Here is a 24057-nt window from a genome sequence, read left to right on the forward strand (position 1 = left end):
GTATTTAATTTCTGTAGGGTTTATTTTAGACTTAAAAGGTTTCAAACCCTTCATGATATTATTTTGAAAACTCTGACCGGATATTGCAGTGGTATTTTCTTTTTACTTGACTACTCTATCAAACAAATATCTTGGCCACAATATCAGTGTGTTAGTCTCAAATTAAACAACATTGTGTCCTAAATGGGAAGATATAAATGTGCCTACAATTGCGAAAGCTCCAGCGAGACAGATGTGAAGTATTTTAAGTGAGTTGTAACATTATTCACTCGTAAACAGGGAAAACCTTGCAGATTTGTGGAAAGTGAAGCTAATTTAGCTAACGTAAACATCAGCATGAATCACATTAGGTAGCCACTTTTTGGTTTCCCGGCGTAGTGTTTCCAGCTCGTTTTGATGTTTTATCTAGCAATGCTTTTTAAGTATAAAAGTAAACATGATGAGCCTAATGGGGTATAGAAAAAGTTATTGAAATCTTTATTTCTTGCTGTTTTAAAATGAAAATAACGCAAAAGGTAGGCTATGTGTTTTTTTTAACGAGGAGTTATATGTAGTCTAATGGTTTCACCAATTTGAAAGTGGGTTTTAGACAGACACTGTTAATGTGATGAATTGCAAATAGAAAAATACAAGGCAAATGTTACTGTCTTTAAAATGATAATAAGTTAATAATGTCTGTGCTACTGTAGGTTTCCCCTGTACAATCCCAGAAAACTGAAGAAATGGCTTCTCAACATGAAGTGGAAGGACTGGACGCCATCTCGCTTCTCAGTGCTGTGCATCGACCACTTTGAGGAACAATGCATCGACAGATCAGGAAAATGTGTGAAACTGCGAGAAGATGCAGTTCCAACCATATTTCCATCCCCTGGCGATGCACAGAAAAGGAAGGTTTGTATGTTGCCAACATTTTTTTCAGAACAAGATATTTAAATTCTTTAATTGGCTAGCTGCTTCATCAAAAAACGTCTTTGTCCTTTCTTGATAATTCTCTAAAATATATATCTCATATGTAATTACTGTCCACCTGATGCAGGCTTCCAGCACTCCAAGAAGTAAGAGGAACAAGGTGAGAGCATATTGTATTGACATGTAACTGTAATAAAACATTTGAGCTTTCTTTGACTGAAGTTAAAAATATAAATCAGAGACCTCAATCTTCTAAAATCTCTGAAACAGTGTGTGGTTTTCTGCATTGTGAACGCAGCCCCCTGGTATTAAAGCCTCTCACACGAGTCCATCTCAGTCTCCAACAAGGACTCCTGTCAAGGCAAAGAGAAGAGTCCAGAGCAAAGAAGCCAGACAGACAGAAGAGCCTGCTGGGTATGTTACTATAGAAAGTGTATTTTATCAAGTTTGTACCCATTTCTATTCTTGCCTTTTTAATGCGTCTTTATTTAATTTGTAATTGTTTGATATCAGAGACAAAGACCCAAAAAAGTCTAATGACAAATGGAGGATTATTGTCGATGAAGGGCTGTTGAAGATAGAGTCATTTCCACATTTCTTCCATGGAGATTATTGCGAACCACGTGTAAGTGATGTTATTATATATAAAATATAATTACAAATCAGTGTTTTGATAATTTTACGAACAAATTTATATATTTTTTCATAGCATAAATCAGGGCATGTATGGTATGACATTAGGCAGATTAAAAGCCTTATGTTGTTGGATATTTACCATAATTATTAAGTTTATTATCCATTATTACTGTTCTTACATTTTTCTAATATGATTATTTTCTATTTTTCACACATACCCTCAGGATATTCAGTGGGCTCCAGATGACAATTTAAGTGTATGTAGTCTTCATGATTTGAAAATGCAATATTTGCCTTTTAAACTTGGACTTCTATATTATGATGTATTTTAAACAAGTGCTCTTCTGTAGTGTTCACAGACAGCGTGTGAAGATCCCGAAAAGTTGATAGAGGTATGTTACTCTGAGATAATCTGATTGTATGGAAAAAAATAAATACAAACTAAATGGATTGGGATTCTTATTGCAATGGCATGTGTGCACGATGTGATGGCAGGTGAAAGAGCCGTGGCAGTGGCTTGGCCTGGATGTCAGGGGTCCGCTGCATCAAACACTGAACGGGCACAAATACATCTTGACTGTGACGGACTACTACTCCAAGTGGGTGGAAGCTGTGCCGATGCAGTCTTGCCTCCCTCCAGATGTGGCAAAGCAAATCGTGGACATCATCGCCCACTTTGGATACCCGTTCAGAATCCTCTCCAGACTGCCTCATGACATAGTCCACAAAGTGAGTACATTGTTGATTGAATTGATACTTTTGATAACTGCCCCTTTTTAGTAATTGTAATTGCCAGACTTGTAAATAGCTTCCATATCAATATTCAATTCATCTTACATAACCATACTTTTTTCATAGAAGTTCCTGAAAACTAACCAAACATAGGGGCCTTAAATCAGCCAAAGTCTGTCATTGAAGGTTTCTTTAAAACCACATTTAAGGGATATAGTGGCATATTGTCTTAGCATAGGATTTATAACCCTTAATAGTCTAATTCTGTTGTTGTTCAGCAATGACATGAACGCTCACAATAGTAAACATGATAATCTTTGTAATCTCTACCACCATCCATCACACTTAATGCAGCTGCTGCACAATATCTTTTGTTGTTTTCTTTGCTATCAATCCAGCCATGAAGCTTTGACTACAACACAAAACCCCAAGAAAAAAACCTTCTTTGATAAATTACATTTAGTAACAGATAGACACATGCTAGTGGGACCCTAGCAAGGAGTATGGGCAGAATTTGTAGCTCCTTACACATATTGTTTATAATTGTATTGGTGCAGTATTGTTTCCTTATCGACCAGTTTCTCACATGTACACTGTGTGTTAGATCAACAGAGAACTGAAAGATCAGCTGAAGGTCTCCATGGCTCTTGTTGTCTATCATCAGCAGACGGGCACTTTGGATTTGGTCACACAGCAGATGATTGACAGGTCTGTACTTTACATACAGAGATTATTTGCTCTCTTATTACTATATCTGTATTTCTTTGGTGCATTTCAGAGGTCCAAATTGATGTGTCGTAGCCATTTAATCAGTGCAGAGAAATATCAAACAATAAAAAAAGAAATGTGCATACAGGTCAAGTAACAAAATTGTAAGTGTACTTTTCATTTTAAGATGATAAATGCTTTAAGGACACAAAATGAAATGTTTGTATTATTCCAACATGTTTTCTTTTTGCTGCTCCCTAACAGGATGGTAAGTGATCTAATAGAGGAACATGCGCCCGACTGGGATGTCTATCTGCCTGCCAAGGTTTTCAGTCTGTGTTTCAAAGACCATTCAAAAACAAAGGAGAGACCCTTTTCAGTGCTCTGCTGTAAGGGACCAGAGCCTGTTCATTCCCCCAGAGGACTGGATGTAAGTGCAGGTTCTAAGCATTTGACTTGTCTATGATAAATACACACACACTGTAGAATGACTCTTGTTTTCTTGCCTGTTTGTTCCACAGTATGTTTACTCCAAGATCCGGGAGAGTGCTTTTGTTGTGAGATAAATATTTAAAGTTTATTTGGTGAGTTGAATACATTTTCAAACGTTTATGTGTCCAAATACATATCACATTTCTATATAATATTAAGAAGATTCTGGTGTACTGGTGAATCATTTTGGCATTTTTTAAGGTGTTATCCAGAAAGAGAAAGTCAATGACTTTGAAAATATTCTAAGACAAGTTTGAGGATATTAGTTTTTTTTTTTTAACAGTTTACTTTGATGTTACCAATTGTTTCTATTATTGTTTTACAGGTCAATTGATGTGGAAGGAAATCTGTTGTGTCATTAACAAAGCGGGGAAGAAGGTTATTTTATGACCGATCAAGAACTGTCATGGAAATGTGCTAGATTTCTGTTGGTGATCTGTTTGAGTCTTGTAGATAAAACAATGATTCACGTCAAGATTCTGTGAGTTGGCCCTTCTGTTACATAAGCTCCTAAATTTTACTTCCTGAGCAACTGTGAGACAGCTGGAGTCCAGTTATTTTGAGTTGGAACATTATAGGCCTCTTTGCCATGTATAATAACTTTAAATGAGAATTGTGTTGACTATGTGGTATTTTGCAAAATGAGACTACAAAAAAAATACTCCTGCGTAGTCAATGTGTTTTTGAAATAAATCAACTTTTCAGCAGTCAGCTTTACGTGTTAACATGAAAAAGCTTTTACACAAATAGGAAATCTTTCGGACAAAAAAAACGAAAACACCGTCTAGGTTTCAGGAGCATGTTTCAAGTGACACATTTTCTAGTATGCCCATTCTATTTTATCTAGTTTATAAATTCTAATTGTTTATTTTTAAAACCACCTTTCGAAGTAGTATTACGTGTATTTACCCGTTTGTGTAGGTTTTTAAATTATTGTAATTCTTTCTGTATCACACTTTGATGCAGCCTCTTATCTGCCAACCAGATGTCATTACAGAAAAACAGACCTCTTTCACATTTTGTCACACCTTGCTTAATTTGTTATTCTCAGCTGCTGTCAGTTCAGCTGTCACACTCACTGCAGTGACAGCTGCCTCGGGCTGAGAGGAGGAAGTTTAGTTCTTCCACATGAAGAAAAGCAACCAGTTAAAATAAACACCTGTTTGTTTCACTAGGGAGGGACACATGCTGAAGGCTTATCATTGGTTTGATGATGAAGCTCTGTTGTCTCCATATATAGCTCCTTTTATTTCTTGAGACATGAAAGTGGGGTTTTACTTTAGCAAATTTACTTTCATGTAAAACTGAACAAAAATATATAATATGAATTTGAAAGTACAATTGTGTCGAACTTTAAAAACCCCAAATCACATTTCTAGTATCACAGATAAATAATACATAATAAATATCTTTATTGAATTTAGTAGAAAATAAATAAATATGCCTTTGATTTGTTTGAATGTGAAATAACAACACACCATTTCTTTGAATATAAAATAATAAACTGGGAAATAGGATATATAAGTCCCCTAAATTAAATTAATGTGGAATTATACACAAAAGTCCCCTGAAATAAATAAAAGTCCCCTGAAATAAATAAAAGTCCTTTGAAAACCTTTTTGTTTGAAAATCGATTTCTTATTCAACCACGTTATCTCATGTATATGTTTCTATGCATTTATTTATAAACTCAGTGCCTTTTTTAAAATTTATTCCAGCATTATTTATAAAGAATCGTTTTATTATTTATTATATATTAAATAAAATCCAAAATAACATTAGAATAAGAGGGTTAAAGTGCCGCCACCTGCTGGTTGGTGTTGGAGTTGTTCTGTCTCTGCTGTGATCTCAGTTGTCGCTGTGCGGTGGAGGCAGTTTTCTTTTCTGTGTGCAACCAACCGCAAGAAATGGTGAGTGAGGAAAACAGATACAGCTCACAGTGTAATTGCCTGTTGACTAACCAAACCTTACTTTAATTTCTCATTTAGACATTGTCTGAGCTTAAAAATACATGCTGACAGTTGGTAAACTAAGCCTGTCATATAAAACGGTCCTCCTAAAGCTGATGCCTTTGTTTAGCTAACGCTTGCTGGCATGAGTTAGCTTCCTTACGTTGGTTAACGTCAACATTGTAGCTCAGATAGCTTCGACTGGGCTTTGCAGTGCTAGAATTAATATCAAGGAACGCGGAGCAGGGTCCAAAACAAATGGCATATATATTAGCATTGTTTTTAATAAGTGACAGCTCAAACAACAAACTTTGCTTTTGATGAAATGGCTAGCTTACCATGAAGAAGCTAACTAGCTGAAGTTGACAGGGACGATAGCTGCTGTAGCTCAGCTAACGTTGTTATCTACAAAACGACATATATTAAAATAAACTTGATGTCAACATTTACATGTATGCATACAAGTGTGTTCAGTGGTAACTTTTCTATCGAGGAAGCTAAAGTACTGCAGCTAACAGTTGGTTTACCGACCACCTTAGTAGCCAGAGCTAAGCTAACCTAGCTCGTTTTGACGCTAGCTAGCAGCTGCTATGGCAAGTCTTTTTGATCATTTTATCGAACTACACTCTTTGCATTGATATGCACAATAACTTGACTACTTTTTAAAATTGTACTTTTATCTCATCAGAATGAAAATAAAATACATCCACAACAACATTCTTATCAGTATAAATGGTATTTCAAGACATAGATCTACAACTTTGATTGTTGTAGTCAACATTTATTTTAAGAAACCAGTTTAAACCCTTAAAAAGTGTAAGTTGCCAAGAATAATTAACTAAATAACCAAACTGCTGTCCCTGCCAGCTTCACTACAACTTCCACACATTTACATATGTTTACTGATTTTTCTGAACACTGATAATGGTAAAATAAGTTGTGCATTTTATTTCCCCGAGTTTAACAAATAACCACATAGCAATATCTTCAGTTTGGCACAATCTCATGCATGTGTTAAAGACAATGAAACAGTCTATCATCCTACTGAAAACCATAAGCAAATAAAGTAGATAATAAAATGCCAATAACTCAGGCTAAACTCCAAAATCTTCACCTCTACTACTATCTATATGTTATTAATGCCAGGGAGAAGGTTAATTAGAAAATTAATAAACACATATTTATATAAACATAGGAAGTTGAAGCAGAAATGTGATAAGCTGTCAAGTGCAGGCAGTTACATTCATCTGCTACTCAAACTGTTTGGTATTAGTACTTTTACATAACTTAAGGGTTTGGGTACTTTTACCATTACTGCATGTCATTGGTTGGTACATTATATGATTTTGCATCACATTTCCAACTTGTTATGTTAAAGTGTAATGCCTTTTTTTCACAGCTTGTCTGAAACACCAGTATGATGTCATAAATGACCTACATTTTTCAGTTCATATCACTTTATGACTGTAATAATCTGCAATATACAGAGACTAGAGAACATTCATAAAGATGTTGCTTCATGAAATGACTCGGATAAACCAGCTTAACTTCAGGATGTAACGTTCCTAATCTGCTTTGGTTTTATTGATGTTCGTGCTGGAATCTTTTTTTTTAAAGTAAAGAATATTCCTGGAAGTCATCAGTGCCTCATGTCCAGTGACTTTTCTTTCAGGATGTGTTTCTTATGATCCGACGTAACAAGACAACCATCTTCACAGATGCCAAAGAGTCAACCACAGTCTATGAACTCAAGCGCATTGTGGAAGGCGTTTTAAAGAGGCCACCTGAAGATCAGAAACTTTACAAGGTAAATGACCTGTCCTTAATAGGGAAATGTTAGTTAGTGGACCACTTTCAAGTTAAATTGTCATATTTGTCAGTGAATTGAACATATTCAGCCTTCTTACTTTTGGACAGACAAAACAACCATATTAAAACATCACTTTTGGCTATGAGATACTTTTAATGGGATCTTTTTAAAACGTGTATGTCTGTATTTAATATATGTGCAATGTTACAATTCAATTAACGAACTGTTACTGTATATGATCATATTGGATTTTTTCATCAATGTGATGAATTTCATCAATTTGTTGGGTTCACTATATGAATAAAAACAGAGATACCTTTCTAACTATTTTATGCATGGACAATCTGACTGAATCTGAAAGCCAAGTGCTAGGACAACTTTTAATTATATTTTACACAATAGTTACAGAATTCTTTCAGTTTAAAACTTAGTATTGACTTTGATACACATTTGCTGGTTCAGAGTAATGCACATTGTTTTATCCAGGGAGCATTGTGTAAAAATGCACTGTCAGTCCTCAGTCCTAGATCTCTTCAGATGCCTTGAACTCTATCTTTGTAAAGGCTGTTACTTTATACTGTGTGACTCACTGTGTTAAATATAAAGTGAATCAAGCTCTACACTACCATTTTCTACATTTTCTTTACCAGGATGACGTGATGCTCAATGACAGTCAAACTCTTGGGAACTGTGGCTTTACAAATCAAACAGCCCGACCTCAGGCCCCAGCAACGGTGGGATTAGCCTTCCGTCTGAGTGGTAAGTAGTGTAGCCTTTAATCGACCCCATGTTAAAACTTTTTCAGGTAGTTTTGTTATTTAAATACCATCAATTCATTTGTTTTTTTGTGTGCCCTGGTTTACTCCGTTTTGTATAATCTCTTTCTCTCTTTTCACTGTTGTCACTTTCTGTCATTCTCCCAGATGATTCATTTGAGCAGCTGAGGCTCGAGTCTTTCTCCACTCCCCCAGAGCTCCCTGACGTCATGAAGCCCCAGGACTCGGGCAGCACAGCCAACGAGCAGGCTGTACAGTGAGGGAGGGGGCAGGGAGACGAAAGGGACACACGGGGGTCGGAGGGAGAATGCACGGATTGGAGGGAGGGTAGAATTTTGGGAAGTGATGCTTCCACGGGTGAGTTTTACCATGCCGACAACAGATCTTCAGCTGGGCATAAACAGTTACAAACACGGATACCCCTTGTTGTAAATGTGAGGGTGGGTGCTTCAAAGTGGTTTATTTGTCCTGAAATCAGTGAACGCATGCTAGATAAATTGATAATTTCACACAAGACCCTTCAGATTCCTGGAGGGCTTGTCACAACACTGTCAGTCATCCATGGGATTGGTAACGACTGAACATAAGAAATTGTACCTCGTATTTAATTCATTCTAGTCTTTATTTGGGGTAAGGTTATTGCTGCCTTACTTGTGTTTTTTATTTTGCTGGCTTAAACGTTGGAGTTGATGAGGTGTTACATTTTTAGGCTTTATGTTTGTGTGTTTCTTTATTAAACTATTACTAGGATTTAACATGTTTTTGGTCTTTGGCCTGGATATGTGTTGCAACAATAGCTTGGATTTTGTGAATTTCTAAGTTACTATCTGTATTTCAAAAACAACCATAGTAATCTGAAATAAAATGGATGAACTTGTTGGCAGGAGATCTGACATTAAGATGAGCATTTTCCAGGTTATTTACCAATCAGTAGTTGTAGTTTTCCTACTGTAGCTGCTCACAGAAGTTACTGAGACTGAATGCACTCATTGGTATTTACAACACATGTTACGCTGGCATGGACCTGGTGTTGAATGTGAAGTTCGACAGGCAGCAATCAAAAATAAATTAAGAGTGATTTTTTTTTTTACCTTACCAATTTCCTCTCCAATGTTTTTATTGCAGCCGATGACATCTTGACTTTAATCAGTGGGGCTAATTGTTTCCAGTAAACCTAAACCGTTTTAATTTAACAGGAAGTTTGTCATGTGCAAAGTTATGAACCGTGCCTGTGAATAACTGGCTGCACATCTGACTCTGCATTGTACCAGAATCCCTTCCTATTAAGGTTCAGTTCATGCTGCAACTTGTGTTGTATTATACCCGATTACCTTATTTCTTATAGTTTTCCTGAAGTTAAAAGGGGAATTATTATCTGCACATTGAATGAAATCAAAAAATCACATCAAAAGCTGTATAATCAAATTTAAATATAACACTGGGTCTTGTGATCTAGAAAACTACACTTAAAGAAACAACTAAAACCCTCTATTAGTTACAACAGGAAATTACATTCTGACCGTGGGTTGTTGAATAACATGGTTGACATTAACATTTGCAAGTGGAGGCTGTTAAACAGTAGGACATGATCAAAGTTGCACTTGTAAATGATTTCAACATTAAAACATCTGTTTTTCACCCCTGTGCACTGTGGTGTTTTGTATACAGTCCAAGGTAAACATAAGATAGTTATAGATATTGCATTATTTTGTGCAAACTAAATATAATTATTGATTTTGCTTTACATGTTATCATACAGTGTTTACTTGCAGTGCTAAGAGTCAGCTTCATATGCAATAACAAGCTATCACAGAAGATAATGGCAAGGTAATGAGTTGAACACATAACTATAATGTGGGATGGGATGGCATTTACTATGCCTTTTTTTCTCAGTCACTTCATAAATTGGTTAATAAAACAATAATACACTTTTAACATATACCACTTTGCAAACAATGTTGTTAGTTAAGCTCATTCCCATAGGTACTGTACTTTTTCATAAATGAAATGTGCTTGAGTTAAACCTCACTATCATGTTTCAAAGAGAAAATTGTATTATTTAGATAGACATACTTACTGTATGTTTTGTTTTTATTTATTTTTTAAAACATGTTTATCCCTTGACATTTGCCTTCAGATACATTAACCTGTGTATATGTTTATTTTTACTTTATGTGTAGGCCTATTGTTGTTAATGATTGAAAACAAGTTTCCGAACTTTCCGAAAGCACTTGAAGGCAGCATACTGAACTTTATTGAACACATGAAGGCAACGTCCGTTAGCTAGCAGGCTAGTTTAGCATTCTGCTAGCCGCGGTGATCAGCGACTCCTAGCTATGCAACTACAAACAACTTAGTTGGTTTAACTAACGTGTCCTATACATGGGCAAAAAAGAGTACCCATGACTTAACAAAGGATAGGCCAACATAATACAACAACAGATGGAGGAGTATGTTTTATCTGCGGGCCGGGCCGTGCTGGACATGGTGGAGCGGGAGTGGCAGCCCCTGTCCCCGGGCGAGCTGGAGCAGCGGCTGGACCAGGCGGTGGAGGGGGTCCTGGAGGCTGAGATGATGGCGACACTTAAAACTCAGCCTCCTACTGCTTTATACGTACATTCATTGCAGAGTCAAACTAATGTGCAGCCCGAAGATTTACAGACGACAACATCGTGCAGCAGTCCCCCGGAGGAGTCCCCGGAGGAAGCTTTGGAGGCTTCAGACTGTGCTGCAGTCCAGGTATCAGTCTGTGTTAGGTGATACGAACACACTTACTGTTAAAATAAGTTTCTGTCAAAAGGGGTAACATGATTTAACTTATCTGCTGTGCACTAATATGATATTCTCTGTTTTTCTTCGAACTAGTGTACACAGACATTGTAAGACCCCAGGGTTGCCACAACACTCAAGGCTACAGTGTATTCAAATATACAAAGATACACATTAAATGCACATCAAACTAGCACAATTCAATGTTACCAACTTTACCTAAAAAGGCAGTTTAAAGTAAATATTTTTGTTGTGGTTAACAGGTACAACTTTTATTTTAGTTTCAATATTATTATTCCAATTACGACAACAATAATACAAAAGTTTGATCATTCATATATATCCTTATCTTATATGTTTGTCATTTGAAATGTGTCATACAAAAACTTGTGACATTTCACACCAAATGTTTACATTGCCTGCCTTTAGCCTAATGTTTCTTTCTAGCTGCCCCTTCTTTCAAACCATAAAAAGAGACCAATATATTTGTTTATTTTTCTTGCTGTTAGACCATGGAGATTCTTGCAACAATAAATTAGTTAGTGAATGCATTATGATACGAAACAATTTCACCTGAAATACCTTGAATCAGTGTCTGACTGATGCTGGAACATAATCTTCTTTTTTCCCCCCTTCTATCAGTACATCACAGACCTGCTTCAGAGCTCCAAATCCAGGGCTCGAATGGCAGGACGGGCTCGCTTGTCCCTGTCCAACACTGTCCAGCTTTCCCTCACTCTGCTCTCTGAGCGCGTCAGCTACCGCTCCGTGTCCCGCCGCTTCCACCTGGAGAAAGGAAACATCCACAGGACCTTCTTTTCTTTCTGTGAGCGCATCAACACATTGGAAGAGAGGCAAATCAGGTGGCCAGTCGGTGGGTTGACTTCAATGTTGTCTGTGGGACATGATCAGTAAAGTGTCAATGATTTAAGAGTAGTTTGAAAATAATAATATTGATGGTATTTCTCCGTTTTTCTCAAGGCATAGAAGCTGTAGAAGCCCTTTTCCCACTTTGCATACAAGAGATCGAGCAGGAGCAGCAGCAAAGTCTCCCTCAGGTCCTGGGAGTGTTGGGACACACCCGCATCCCCATCCGCCTGCCTATAGGGAAACACGATGTGGAGAGCACAATGCCTGAGGTGAAGAGGATGAAGGAGGAGGCTCATCCCGACTCCTGGCTCAACCTTCAATTCGTATGTGACCGTAAGGGCCGGTTCCTACACTGCACAATCAGTAAAGGATCGAACATGGACAGGGGCAACGCTCTGAAAGACAAACTCAAACAGCATCCTGATCTGATGCCCCCTGGCTCCTGCCTCTTGGCCAGAGCTGGCTACCCGCTCACAGCTCAGATTTTAACTCCATATTTAGGGTATCAGGGACCCAGAGAGGAGCTCTTTAACACGAATCTGGAAGAGCATTTTCACATCCTGGACCAAGCTGTTGCCAACCTGAAAGCCAGATTTCAAAGGCTCAAGTATCTGGATATAGGAAACTATGATCGAGCGAGAGCTGTCGTGCTAACAGCTTGTGTCTTGCACAATGTATTTTTGGACATGGGACAAGTGATTCAAGGAGATGTTGAGAAAGAGGAAGACACAACCCCAGAGGAAGATGGGGAGGTAGATGAAGAAGGTGCACAAAGACGTGACACCATCTCAGATTTGTTGTTTAAAAACGTTGGTACTGTAAACACATGTGATGATATCTAGGGGAAGACTTTCAGAATGTTTATGCTGCAGGGATGTCACATAAATGTATTAATAGTAAAATGACCATAAAGACATAAAAACTGAATGAAAATGTAATCTCACAAAAAAGGACTTATGCCAGACAAAAAAAACTCTGGGTTTCAAAAAATGTTCTTCCAAGTCTAAGGAACCAAGGGATAAATCCTTAAACAATGATGAACAAAACACATCAGAAACCTATTGGAATATATTTTTGTTTTACAATGTAAAACATGTTTGCTTTGCCTTAGAGCAGATCTTGACACAGCTCTTCTTCATATCAGACCCTCCTGCTTTAAGAAAGTTGATCAGAAATGCCACAGTGTGTTTCTCACTTTGACCACTAGTTGGCAAAAAAGTTCAACAATCAACTTTCTACTTGATCAGGCTCATAGCCAAGACAGACAAAACATTTGCAAAGGCAGTATTTATTGCAGGACTCTTTATTAGAATACTCTACATTCTTAATGTGTTCACACTGGCTGTTAAAGTGTATCCTATAAATACAATGACAGTACAAGCATGTCTATAAATACTATAGTTGTTATCGATGCCTCTTTTAGGAAAGATTATCCGTTTAACTAACTATTGTTCCAGAGTAAAATGTGAGTATGAAGAGGTCTTATTTTGACTTCCCTTGAACAATAATCATAATCCTGCTGTGATTATTTCCACTTCAGTTTGTTCATTAGCACCATGTAGGGCCTGTATTAAAGCAGACTAAAAATGTTCTACTCTTGCATAGGTTGTTGACATTAAATATCAATAACTGGAACAGTGATGATGGTACAATAACTCGCTCTTATCTTTTAGGAAAAAAATAAGTAGAAATAACATCTAATAGGACATAAAAAAAGGACAAATTTGAGGCGGCTTGTGATCTGCTTGCAGTAGAATCAAGAGCTGTCCAGGGTATATTTTGTGGGTCTGTGTCTCATGTCCCATCTTCTGGTGTCAGGTTGAAATGTGCAGAAGTCAGAGTGGCCAAACCTATTCCTAAAATTGTGGGACTTGCCGGGGAGCTTACCTTTTAAAGCTGGCGCCCCATGTACAGAGGCTTAGTGCAAAGGGTTGGGTTCCAGGCAGACTACTGCATGTCATCTCAACCTATCCTGGTTAAATAAAGGTAAGGTAAAATAAAAATAAAATCCTTCTCCAACTTTCCTCTCCGTCCTTGGCGTCGGCTATCGATTAAAGGCGAAAACAGCCCAAATAATATTTGAAAAAATATACACATTCTTCAAACTGTAACATTTAGTCAAAACGATTATTCTATGAGATAAAAGTGTTACATTTACGAGGAGAAAAGCACAAACTTTCACAAATAAATGTGGCTATTCTCCCCCAGCTCTGTAATTATTATCCATTGTGAATCGTAAAAATTGTCCTAATTTGCCTTTGCTGTTTTCTTGGTGCATTGTCAAACGTCTTTTTTGATAAGAGCAACAACTTTTGGGGTTTAATGTCCATCCTTTGACATCTGAATGCTGTTCTTCTCAGCCAGGCTGGAGATAGCCTGGGCCAGGTTGTTAATAGCGTCTATCTTCCTCTCCTCCAGGGCTTTCTGCTGAGCCCACATGTTCATCTTCCTCTCTTGCAGCTCCATATAAAGCTGCAGGACGTCTTGTGGCGGCCGGGCCGAGCAGGGAGCAGCTGATGTAGCAGGAGGTGTAGGGAGGATTGGGGTAAACCTCTTGCTGGCCATGGCATTGCCCACTCTGGTCCCACTGAGCTTTGCCCTTCGCTGGGCTTCGACGTCCTCCCTGCTCTTACCCAGGACCTCGTGCATGGCCTTGAAAAACTCCCAGTGGACGCTGTTCACCCCCAGCCTTTTTGCCCTCTCAGCATTCTTCCTGTAAGTTGCCAGCAAGTTTCTCCACTTGAGGTCACACTCATAGGCCTTCACTGTGACATTCGTTACTTCTGACTCCCGCAGTTTGGCGTTCACTTTCTCTGCCACCATCTCCCAAAGTTTCTTTTTCTTGCACACTGGCTGATCAAAAGCCTGGTCCATTTCAAGTCTGGTGTTGACAAGGTGCCATGTAGCCTGCAGGGTCCATATAAATTCTAGAGAGGAAAACAAACATATAACATGTTTTTAAGTTACATCTACACCAGTACTGTACTTTGCACTGGAGTATTTTCATTGTATGCAACTTCATACTTTAATTCCACTACATTTCATAGGTAAACCTTTTAGGTTTAACTTAGGTATAAAATGTGTCTGGCAGCTTAAGTAACTTTTAGATTTTAGGTTTTTCATCCCCTTTCCTTTCAGTGGTTTGCACAGGCCAGAAACCATACAAACATATGATAATTGTATATAGTATGATATATTTTTCTACCCAACTACTATCAGCATATAAGTATCCATATAACTGAATAATTACCTCCCAAACGTTTCATACTTTAAATGTAGTTAACAGATAAAACTTGCTTTAAAAATACTTATTACTTACTTCTGTAAGGTTTTAACATGGGTTTTACTTGTATTGAAGGATGTGAACAGTGCGGTATTAGTACTTTCACCCAAGTATTCTGATCTGAATTTCTTTTATGCATTTAATTTGTTGACAAAATATATAACTTTGCATTTAACCTCCTTACCATAGACTGTATGAATATAGAGCCCCTTAACATTAACAGTTTTTTCCCCTGTGTTAAAAATAAATCATTTTATTTTACACAACCTGTCTGATGGAAACAACTATTTGAGGACACAAGTTAATGGATAACTTTGAGTTTCTTTAGTGTCACTGACAGTATATAGATCATGGTTTATGACAATAATAATAATCATAGATTAGTGCGCATTCATCAGGCCCTCCTCGCTGCATGCGATGACTGGATGAAACATTTTAAACTTCACCATGTAACGTTACTAACCAGCTTTGGCTTTATCGACGTCCACGCTAGACACGACAGTTTCCTTTCCTTCAACTTCAGTACTTTGTATCACAATTGTCTCGAGTACCTCCATGGAGTTAATACTACAGAACTCAATGTATTAATCTGTAATTACCGTGGCATTTAACAACATTTCAGAAGCACCGATGCATCGCGTAAAACGATGACAATAACAACGTCACTTAGCCGCTTGGGACGTGTAGTTCGTTCTAGTGGCCATAAACGGGCTTCTAATGTTTCTAGTGTATCAACTAAACTACAATCCCTAAACGCTGCGAATTGTTCAACACCGTCAACGCTTTATCACCGCTATGGGTAGTGTAGTTTTCAAAGGGAGGAAATGCATTGGGTGAGTTTAAATGCAGCTTGATTTAAACTACAAATCCCAGCGTATATCTAACCGGCCCACCTCTTCACTCCCTGCTCTCTTCCGCGACCGCCCCTGTTTTGTTGTTTGGCTAAAGATGGCGTTAGCGGCTAACACAGGCGATTGCATTTTGTTTCACAAAAACTATTCGGCCAGTGGTAACAGAACATTGATCAATTAGAGCTTTATTCCGTCATTTCATATGTAAAAATATGTTACATTGAGATGATACACGTATATCACGTAGAATAACGCTTGTTCGGCCTTCCCACGATGTAGGCCAGTTTTTAGGGAGGGGACCGAAGCTGGTGGAACTCCATCTCCCATCAGCGATTGCGGCGTCAGGTGGTACACATTTACTTTTTCATGGTATCTGTAGTTTATTGACACCAGAATGTTGTTTTTTGTGGAAACTTTTGAAAACGTGAATGAAGTCATTAAGAGCACACATTCATTAGTTGAGTGAAAAACTTAAACATTTTTAAGTAAACGGACATGTTATTTTATTTCTCTATTTCACTGGAAGCGTTCAATGATGCTCCACAATGTGTTTAAAATCTGTCTAAACTGAGACGAGAAACATTAAGATAACTGAACCGGGGACTATGGCTGCATCACCTGTTCAAATGGACTGCAATCAGTCAAGAGCTCCTTCCAGAGACCAGAGATCACCAGAGTCTTCTTTGACCTGGTGCTTGGCTCACCTCTGCTGCAAACCCGGATCAGGAGCTGAACATCACAAGCATGGCAACGGTGACTCAGGCGGTGGCAGAGAGGGGGACAAAAGGATCAGAGCCTCTCAGTGGAGAGCCCTGGTTGCAATCCGGACTCAGCACATTAAGGGGGACAAGGCTGGCATTGCCAGATTCAGAACTCAAGGTGGTCTCAGACCCCTGCTGGAGCTGCTCAAACACCCAGAGTGCTCCAGGAAAACCCTTGACCTGGCTCTGAGCATCCTGGCAAACTGCTGCACTGAGCTGCTAACACGCATAGAGGTAAGATAAAAGGAATAACAGAGAGGCTATTTTTTATTTTACCAGGATAGGTCTCACTGAGATTACAAATATATTTTCCAAGAGAGTCCTTGTATTGAACAGTGTTCAAATAATTATTCAGATCCATCCTTTCCAGATAACATTTATTCAAAAATTACCACCAAAATGTACTTGAAGCAATGGTATATCTGCTCATTGTGCGGTAAAATATTTCCTGTCAGTTTTTTACTATTATACAGTATATAATGTTTTGGATTCTTACTGCTGCTGCAATGTGCACTTAGAATATCACTTCTGTAGATGTTTAAAGTTGTGATTATTTTTATTTTCTAGTTGGATTATGAAGTTCCAATAGAAATATTCAAGATGCACCACTTATATTAAACATTATATTTATAAAACCACCCAGTGAAATTCTTAACTTTTGAATGTTTTTCTCAGGTTCGTAAGCTTGATGGAATAAATATTGTAGGTAAGTGGTCATTTACATTCTTGTACGGACATTTGATCTCAGAATTAGGACTCTTTAAGGCTTGCAATAATTTGCACATAATAAAATGGCAACTTTTTTTGACTGTCTTAGTGGAGATCCTGAAGGAAAATATGGCCCTGGAGACCGTCCAGAACAGGGCAGCCCGGGCTTTGGGAAACTTGGCCATGGATGCTCAGAGCTCTGCACTCATCCACTCTGCAGGTTAGTCTAAATGTCAAATTTAACAAACAAAGCCATTTTATACGGAACAGGTGTTGGGCAATTATATCAGTATTTGTGTTGCTGTAGTTACAGCTTTACACCCAGAGAGCATGTGTCCAAAAGGACGTGCATCTTACATTTTAATTTTTTATTATATATTTATTTCAACAAGGACCATGCATACATTACATTAATCTCATAAAAGAGAAGAGATTAATTAAAGCCAGATTTGAGCTAATAGCTAATTTCCATTTAATAGTGTAATTGGTTTGGTTCTCATCATATTACCAGATTGAACTCGCGTACTCACTAACTGTGTTACTATTCTCATTGAATTGGTTAATAACTCATGTAATTGTAAGATGTTACATATTTCACTTACACATTGTAGATGTTGCCCTCTTGGCTAGTGGGATACCACTCAATTAATTGAGTCTATTATTGGTAGTTAGATATTTATACTGGAAAATACATTTTTATTATGAGGCCAATAAAAGAACAGTGCTATTTATTTATTTATTAGTAAATTGGCAAAAATGGGAAAGGTAAATGATTTTCTGTCAGATTAACATCCATTTTATTTTTTTATTTTTATTCCACAGGTGGGGTTCCTCTTCTCCTCCTCTGTGTGTCTCTCTCTTCTGGCCCGTCCTCCCCCACTGATGCTCCGCCCAAAGAGCCCTGTCCTAAACTGGAGTGCGCTCAGTCTGCTGCTCGGGCTCTCCTCTACCTCTCAGACACGCCCTCTAACCGCCTGTCGCTGCTCACCCAGGGGACCTTATCCTCTCTCGCCCCCCTCATCGCTCCAGAATATCCCCTGGCGCTGAGGCGGGCGGTGCTCAGGACGCTCCACGAGCTGACCCGGGGCTGTGGGGTTGAATGTGCCAGGGAGGCGTCCCGCTCTGGAGTCCTCACTCAGCTCGGTGTCATGGCGTCGGGGGAGTCGGGTAAACCTTTTGAGGAGCTGGCACTGAAATCCCTCGCCAACCTGTGCGCCCAAGGCTGTCTGCGCCCTCTGGTGGGGTCACTGGGGGTCATTCAGAAGTTCACTGAGGAGGTGAAGAGGGACCCTCTGAAGTCTGGAGTCTTCCTTAAGGCGCTGTGCTTGTGCTGCAAGGAGGCGGTAAACCGGGCCAAGGTGAAGGAGAGCGGTGGACTGGAGGTGCTGATTGGCTTTCTGGCTGCGCATCAGGGTCACCCCCTCTCCAGATTCACCATCCTTGCCTGTGTAGATTTTGTTTTTGATGAGTCTGCTATGGAGCAGCTGCAGGAGTTGGGACTGGTCCCTCTGCTTGTTGCACGACTGGTGGAGATCACCAGAGGCGAGGAACAATCTGATGAGAAGATGGATGTGAGCCTCTCCGCCAGCATGTCTCCCACTGAGCTCCTGCCCTCGTCTTGTTTTGAATCCTTTGACTTTCCTTCTCCTGAGGGCTGCAAGAAGGAGGAAGCTGGAAAGGAGCTATGCTCATCAAGCTTTTTAAGTCTCAGGTATGGTCTATTAAACGTTTTTTTTTCTATTTTCCCTGATTTTCATTCTACTATTTGCTATTGTTTATCAAGATTCAATAGATTTAACATATACACAACTACGGTGTAAATATGTAATGTGTGAAAAACTTAGATCACAGGTTCCTCAACAGTGCAATTACCTGTATGTATTGACTTTCTTTTATTAGGAGAAATATTCAAAGGTCAATTTGAACAGCCCTAATGCTTGTTTTCTGTCTTCAGGTCCTGGTTGGTGTCTGAGGGTTTGATCTCCTCGGAGGGCGACCTGCTCGATTCGTCTGGAGTTGAAGGGGAATGGGGGAGTCTTCAGATCCCACCCTCTTCATCGCCTCAAACCTCCTCCCCAAACCCTGACTCCCTTTCCTCTCTTAAAAACTCTTCTCCATCCAACCCTACTGCCTCTTCCACTTCTAAAAAAGCTGCACAGCCTTCACCCGTGTCCTCTTCAGCCCATCCCCAGCTGTCTTCCTCCTCTAAAATCACTGATCCGCCGCCTTCTAGTCCTCAATCCTCCAGTGCGCTCACAGCCCAAACCCAGCCCAGTTCCACTCTCTCCTCCCCCACTAAAACGCCCCAAACACCCGTCTCTCCGTCAAAGTTATTCTCCCCTCACAGAAGGAGGCAGCGCGTTAATTCAGCCGCTTGTTTAACTAAAGTAACTCTTGATACCCCTCCCTCTGTGCCCCGCACCATGGCTTACCACCCCTACCACCCGGAGCCCTGGACCCCTGAGTCGCCCATCCTGCTGCTGCTGTCACGCTTTTCCCACTCCACTGACCCGAGTGCTGCTCTGATCAGCCCGGGCGTCATGTCCGGCCTGCTCTACTACCTCACCCAGCACCAGGACCCCAGCAGCAGGTGCTTCCGGATGCTGTGCCGGCTGAGCTGCAACCCAAACTGTCTGCAGGCGCTGGTCCGAACTGGATCTGTAGCTCTCATTCATCACCATCTCTGCCAGAGGGGGGGAGGATTCGAGGGAGGGAAGAGGCAGACGGAACGAGTGAAAGCTAAAGTCAAACAACTCGGTAAGATAAAGATGTTACTCAGATGAGTTATCTGCAACCTGCAGCACTGTAACTTTAGAACAGTTAAGAGGCAATATTTGACATATGAACCTTATCTCCCTCTAAAATATAATTGAAAGCATCACCTATGTGTATGCTTATTGCCTTGTGAAGTTATACATAATTCACATGTATTATATTGTATTACTTGTAGCATTATGTATGTTATTCGTTAGATCATTCAACTTAAACATCATTCAAGTTTTCTCTGACTAGGGATGCACCCATCCATCTTCCCAGTTCCTTATCTTTAGATGAAGCCATACACATTTATCCAAGGTTTTCTCTTTACCCAATTAAAAAGTGTGTATGCCAAACTGTTAGGAGCATTACAATGATATCTTCGGCAACATTAGGCCAAGGCTAGCTGTATGACTCATCTGCCTGACATGATGATGATGATGATGACATGAACAAAATAAATCTTAAATATTTAATGTGGATCATTCCCATCTAGCTGATGCTCTGAATGAGTCAGTATGAGGGCCGATACAGATCAATGTGAGCCTACTTCTCACACGAATAATACACAAGAACCAGCTATTCTGTCATTTAACTCAATATTGGTTATTTTTTGTTACACACAAGAGTAGTTTTTAAATGTGCACTTATTTTCTCTGCAGGTCTTACTCTGCTTAATAATCTGCACGTCCAGTGTGAATCTGGATTTGGGTCTGGGGTTGTTGCCCACGTGATGCTGTCAGGCTGCGAGTCTGACAAGATGAACTGTGCGCTGTCGCTGCCATTAATCTGCAGGTGAGTGGTAGATCTGAATAACCTCAGTCAAAAATGAAATCTGTTTTATGACCTCTTTGTTCATTTTTAAATGTATTTACTTATACTCATGTACACCTGACACCTGCTTTATTAAGCTCAGACCTGTACCAAATGATGTTGTTATTAATATCAATATAAAAAAGCCTTCATTATGAATAGAAAATTCCACTTTTCCGCTTTTCATAATTTCCTTATAACATTTGTCAGAAACTTTACCATGCAATTTATTGAATGGTTTTATATTTACTTACTCCATTGCAGAATGGATCCAGAATCATTTCTGTAAGTGACCATGTGTATGTTTTTACTCCGACAGCAACAAGTCCCTGTTGAAGAAGCTCCTCCTGGACTGCGGGGGGCTGCTCTTGGCTCTGCAGCCCCTTGGTTGCGATGAGGTTGATGTGAAGGAAGACCACCCCGCTGAATGTGGAAAGTTGCTTTCTGATTGGTTTAACACGTCACATTCAGGCCTGACTCCTCAGCTCCACTCGCTGTTGTCCTGCCTCCTGATTGGATGCCTGTCTACATTGACAGGTAGCATCAAAATGGAGCTTGGCAAGAAACATCTTAGTCTAATTACAACACAGTCAGTCAGTGAAATTGACAAAGCGTCACCTCCTCCTTCGAAAAGGCCTCGTCTGACTGACACCTGTCCGTACGGAGTCTCAGACTTTGACCTCCTCTTGCTGCTGGATGACGGGACTCAGGTCCAGGCCAACAGGGAGGCCGTGGCCGGGGTGGAAGGGACAGAGGGGGTTGGCTCTGAATACTTTTGGGCTCTGTTGAGAGGCGGTTTTGGAGAAGCTCAGGGTAGTGTAGAAAAAGCCATCCGCATCAAAGATGTCAGCCAAGGTATGCTGCTACCAGTTCTGCATTATCTGCACGGATGTCGCCTTACCAAGGACACGGAAACAACGAGCGAAAGCGATGAAGGAGAGAAGAGGGGGCAGTGCCTGGTATTGGACAAGTTAGTTCTCGAAGGACTAGGGTTCTGCCAAAAAGAGCGGGAGGATCGCTCAACAGAAGACTTGGATTTCCAGAAAACAGCTTTAGGTGAGGTGATGATTGGGGCGTGCAGATTTTTAGTGACTGAGCTACAGAGAGAGTTGGAAGATCTCTGCGTGTCTCTTCTCCTGTCCTGCTCCACAAAGGTTGCTTATCGAGCTGCATCAGCTCCAACAGTTGACAAGGTTGAAAAGGCTGCATCTAAATCGGACGAAGACTGTCTCGAGTCTGCAGAGGAGAACCTGGCTAATCGTACATCTGAGTTAGAGTTGACGGGTTTTGAGGTTCAAACTGAAAATGTACCAGGGCAGAAACAGAACAGTTCCTTGCTCAAGACGGACAAGAATATAACCTCTCGTGCTTCGGACCACAAGACAATCAATGGCGTCATTCGAGTTTCAAAATCAAGCTGTGTGTCAGGGGTGGACAAATCACGTGATCCAGAAAAGTTGAGGCTAAGACCAAAGAACTTGAAAGGTTCAGCACAGCGTCTAAAATCATCAGCTCAGGACTCAATGTCTTCCTCAACAGCGAGTGCTGAGGGTGGGTCCGTGGCTGCCCTCCTCCCCCAGGTGTACTGGTTCTCTCAGCGCTACAGCTACCCTGCCCTGGGTCGGGCCTGCCTGTCTCTGCTGCTGGGCTGTCAGGACTCCCCTCGGCCCCTCTTGTCCTCCTCTCTAGCTGGGGATTGCCTTCGCAGACTTGCCAGAGAGGCTGACTGTATAGAGACTCTGAAACAGGGTCTGCTAAGTCTGGCTGCAGTATCTCTGAGCTGAGCGAGGAGGAAATAATACGGCGAGTGTTTGGTGGCATGAATTCAGAGGGCACAGATTAATTGAGTCGACTTTAGGGCTTGTTATAAGCTTCTAGAAAAGTTGCCATTGTACTAATTTCATCAAATGTCTTTAACTTTAAAGTGCAGGTTACAGCAACAGCATGATTACATGAGAACCTGCTGTATGAATTCCTTGAGCACTAACTGACTGACTGACTGATTTATTTTCATAAACTCGAAGCATACATTTCATTTGAGTTTTGATCTGTAATTTGTTTATCTGCAGCCCGTCCCAGCATGACAAAATTGTATTATAATTTCTTTTGACATATCTATTGTGATTTTTCTTTCTTTTTTTTTTTGTAAAAATTCTGCAATTTATTTGAGAAATGTCATTTAGCTGGAAGTACTGGAATTATCAGGGTTGGTCTAGAAACCAGTTGTTTATTTTGTACATAGAGATAATTTGAATTGGCAAGTATACAGTTTATAGATTCCAACTGTCCCATATAAATTTATGCCACTAAATATATTGTTGGAACATCATTCTGCTTTCCGTTTCTTGTTTTTTCAGTTTGTCTATTCAGAATCCGACTGCGTGGCTTATGACAATTTCAATATTGTTTAAATCACACAACAGAGTAAAACAGCTATTTGTTTAACTATTATTCAATTAGTTTGAATATTAATGACTTTGATGATCTCCTACTGTTGCACTAATTTATTGCTACCAATATTAGCTGCAAACAATGTTAAAGGGCCCATGTCATGGCCATTTCTACTGATCATAATTCCATTGTTGAGGTCTACTAGAATAGATTTACATTGTTCAGTGTTCCAAAATCACATTGGTTTTCTCATACAGCATCTCTGTATAGTATGTGTATTCACTCTCTGTCCTAAACGCCTTCTTGGAGCTCCTGCCCCCCCCCCCTCCCTGTGAGCCCACTGTGCTCTGATTGGTCAGCTCGCCCACTCTGTTCTGATGAGTCCACCACCGTTACAGCGGTACATCAGTAATTATGTGTTACAATGGCGTTAGCAACCAGAAAATAACACCAGTAATGACAAACAGATGAGAATGCTGCGTGGGGTCTGGGTGCCGTGTTGGCGGGACGTTGCAGGGCTCGCTGCTCCGCCCTTTGAGGCTCGAGGAGCGGAGAGTGTGAGCTGGATTACTGGTGTCGTTTCCTGGTTGCTGCGTTGGGTCTGCGAGAGGTCCCAGTTCACCTCCTGCTCTGCCGTGGTGCCCTTGAGCAAGGCACCGGACAACCCCCTTCCCTCCTCACTCCCATTGCTGTACAATAGCTGCCCACTGCTCCTACTACTAGGATGGGTAAAAAGCAGAGAACAAATGTCACTGTGTGTGCTGTGTGCTCTGCATGTGTGACCATTAAAGAGGGTTTCATCCCTCCCATTCTATCTATCTATCTAGCCAATTTCACGAATG

At 40.1% G+C, this 24057-nt stretch overlaps 5 protein-coding genes across 5 annotated transcripts; 4 read left to right on the top strand and 1 right to left on the bottom strand.

The window, feature by feature from the left end:
* Positions 1-89: 89 nt before the first annotated feature.
* On the top strand, positions 90-3954 carry zgc:153292 (uncharacterized protein LOC100003014 homolog). Its single transcript, XM_034142242.1, has 12 exons — positions 90-248; positions 690-891; positions 1037-1069; positions 1208-1323; positions 1423-1534; positions 1770-1802; positions 1896-1937; positions 2041-2274; positions 2882-2985; positions 3250-3415; positions 3507-3569; positions 3803-3954. The coding sequence occupies exons 1-11, from the start codon at positions 184-186 to the stop codon at positions 3549-3551; spliced, it is 1152 nt and encodes a 383-aa protein (XP_033998133.1). The 5' UTR covers positions 90-183; the 3' UTR covers positions 3552-3569; positions 3803-3954.
* A 1346-nt stretch (positions 3955-5300) lies between these two features.
* elob (elongin B) lies at positions 5301-9650 on the top strand. Its single transcript, XM_034143517.1, has 4 exons — positions 5301-5387; positions 7099-7233; positions 7887-7995; positions 8160-9650. Exons 1-4 carry the CDS (start codon positions 5385-5387, stop codon positions 8270-8272), a joined length of 360 nt encoding a protein of 119 aa, XP_033999408.1. The 5' UTR covers positions 5301-5384; the 3' UTR covers positions 8273-9650.
* A 544-nt stretch (positions 9651-10194) lies between these two features.
* On the top strand, positions 10195-12519 carry LOC117493576. Its single transcript, XM_034144204.1, has 3 exons — positions 10195-10751; positions 11424-11655; positions 11763-12519. Exons 1-3 carry the CDS (start codon positions 10455-10457, stop codon positions 12491-12493), a joined length of 1260 nt encoding a protein of 419 aa, XP_034000095.1. The 5' UTR covers positions 10195-10454; the 3' UTR covers positions 12494-12519.
* A 1438-nt stretch (positions 12520-13957) lies between these two features.
* si:dkey-66i24.7 lies at positions 13958-15597 on the bottom strand. Its single transcript, XM_034144205.1, has 2 exons — positions 15398-15597; positions 13958-14578 (listed from the first exon to the last, which is right to left on the bottom strand). Exons 1-2 carry the CDS (start codon positions 15489-15491, stop codon positions 13971-13973), a joined length of 702 nt encoding a protein of 233 aa, XP_034000096.1. The 5' UTR covers positions 15492-15597; the 3' UTR covers positions 13958-13970.
* A 257-nt stretch (positions 15598-15854) lies between these two features.
* Positions 15855-23153, top strand: armc5 (armadillo repeat containing 5). The gene is made up of 7 exons (XM_034143889.1): positions 15855-16780; positions 17222-17252; positions 17364-17474; positions 18077-18965; positions 19209-20011; positions 20674-20806; positions 21144-23153. The coding sequence occupies exons 1-7, from the start codon at positions 16391-16393 to the stop codon at positions 22606-22608; spliced, it is 3822 nt and encodes a 1273-aa protein (XP_033999780.1). The 5' UTR covers positions 15855-16390; the 3' UTR covers positions 22609-23153.
* Positions 23154-24057: the final 904 nt, after the last annotated feature.

The sequence above is a fragment of the Trematomus bernacchii genome, unplaced genomic scaffold (assembly GCF_902827165.1).
Source record: "Trematomus bernacchii unplaced genomic scaffold, fTreBer1.1, whole genome shotgun sequence".
NCBI lineage: Eukaryota > Metazoa > Chordata > Actinopteri > Perciformes > Nototheniidae > Trematomus > Trematomus bernacchii.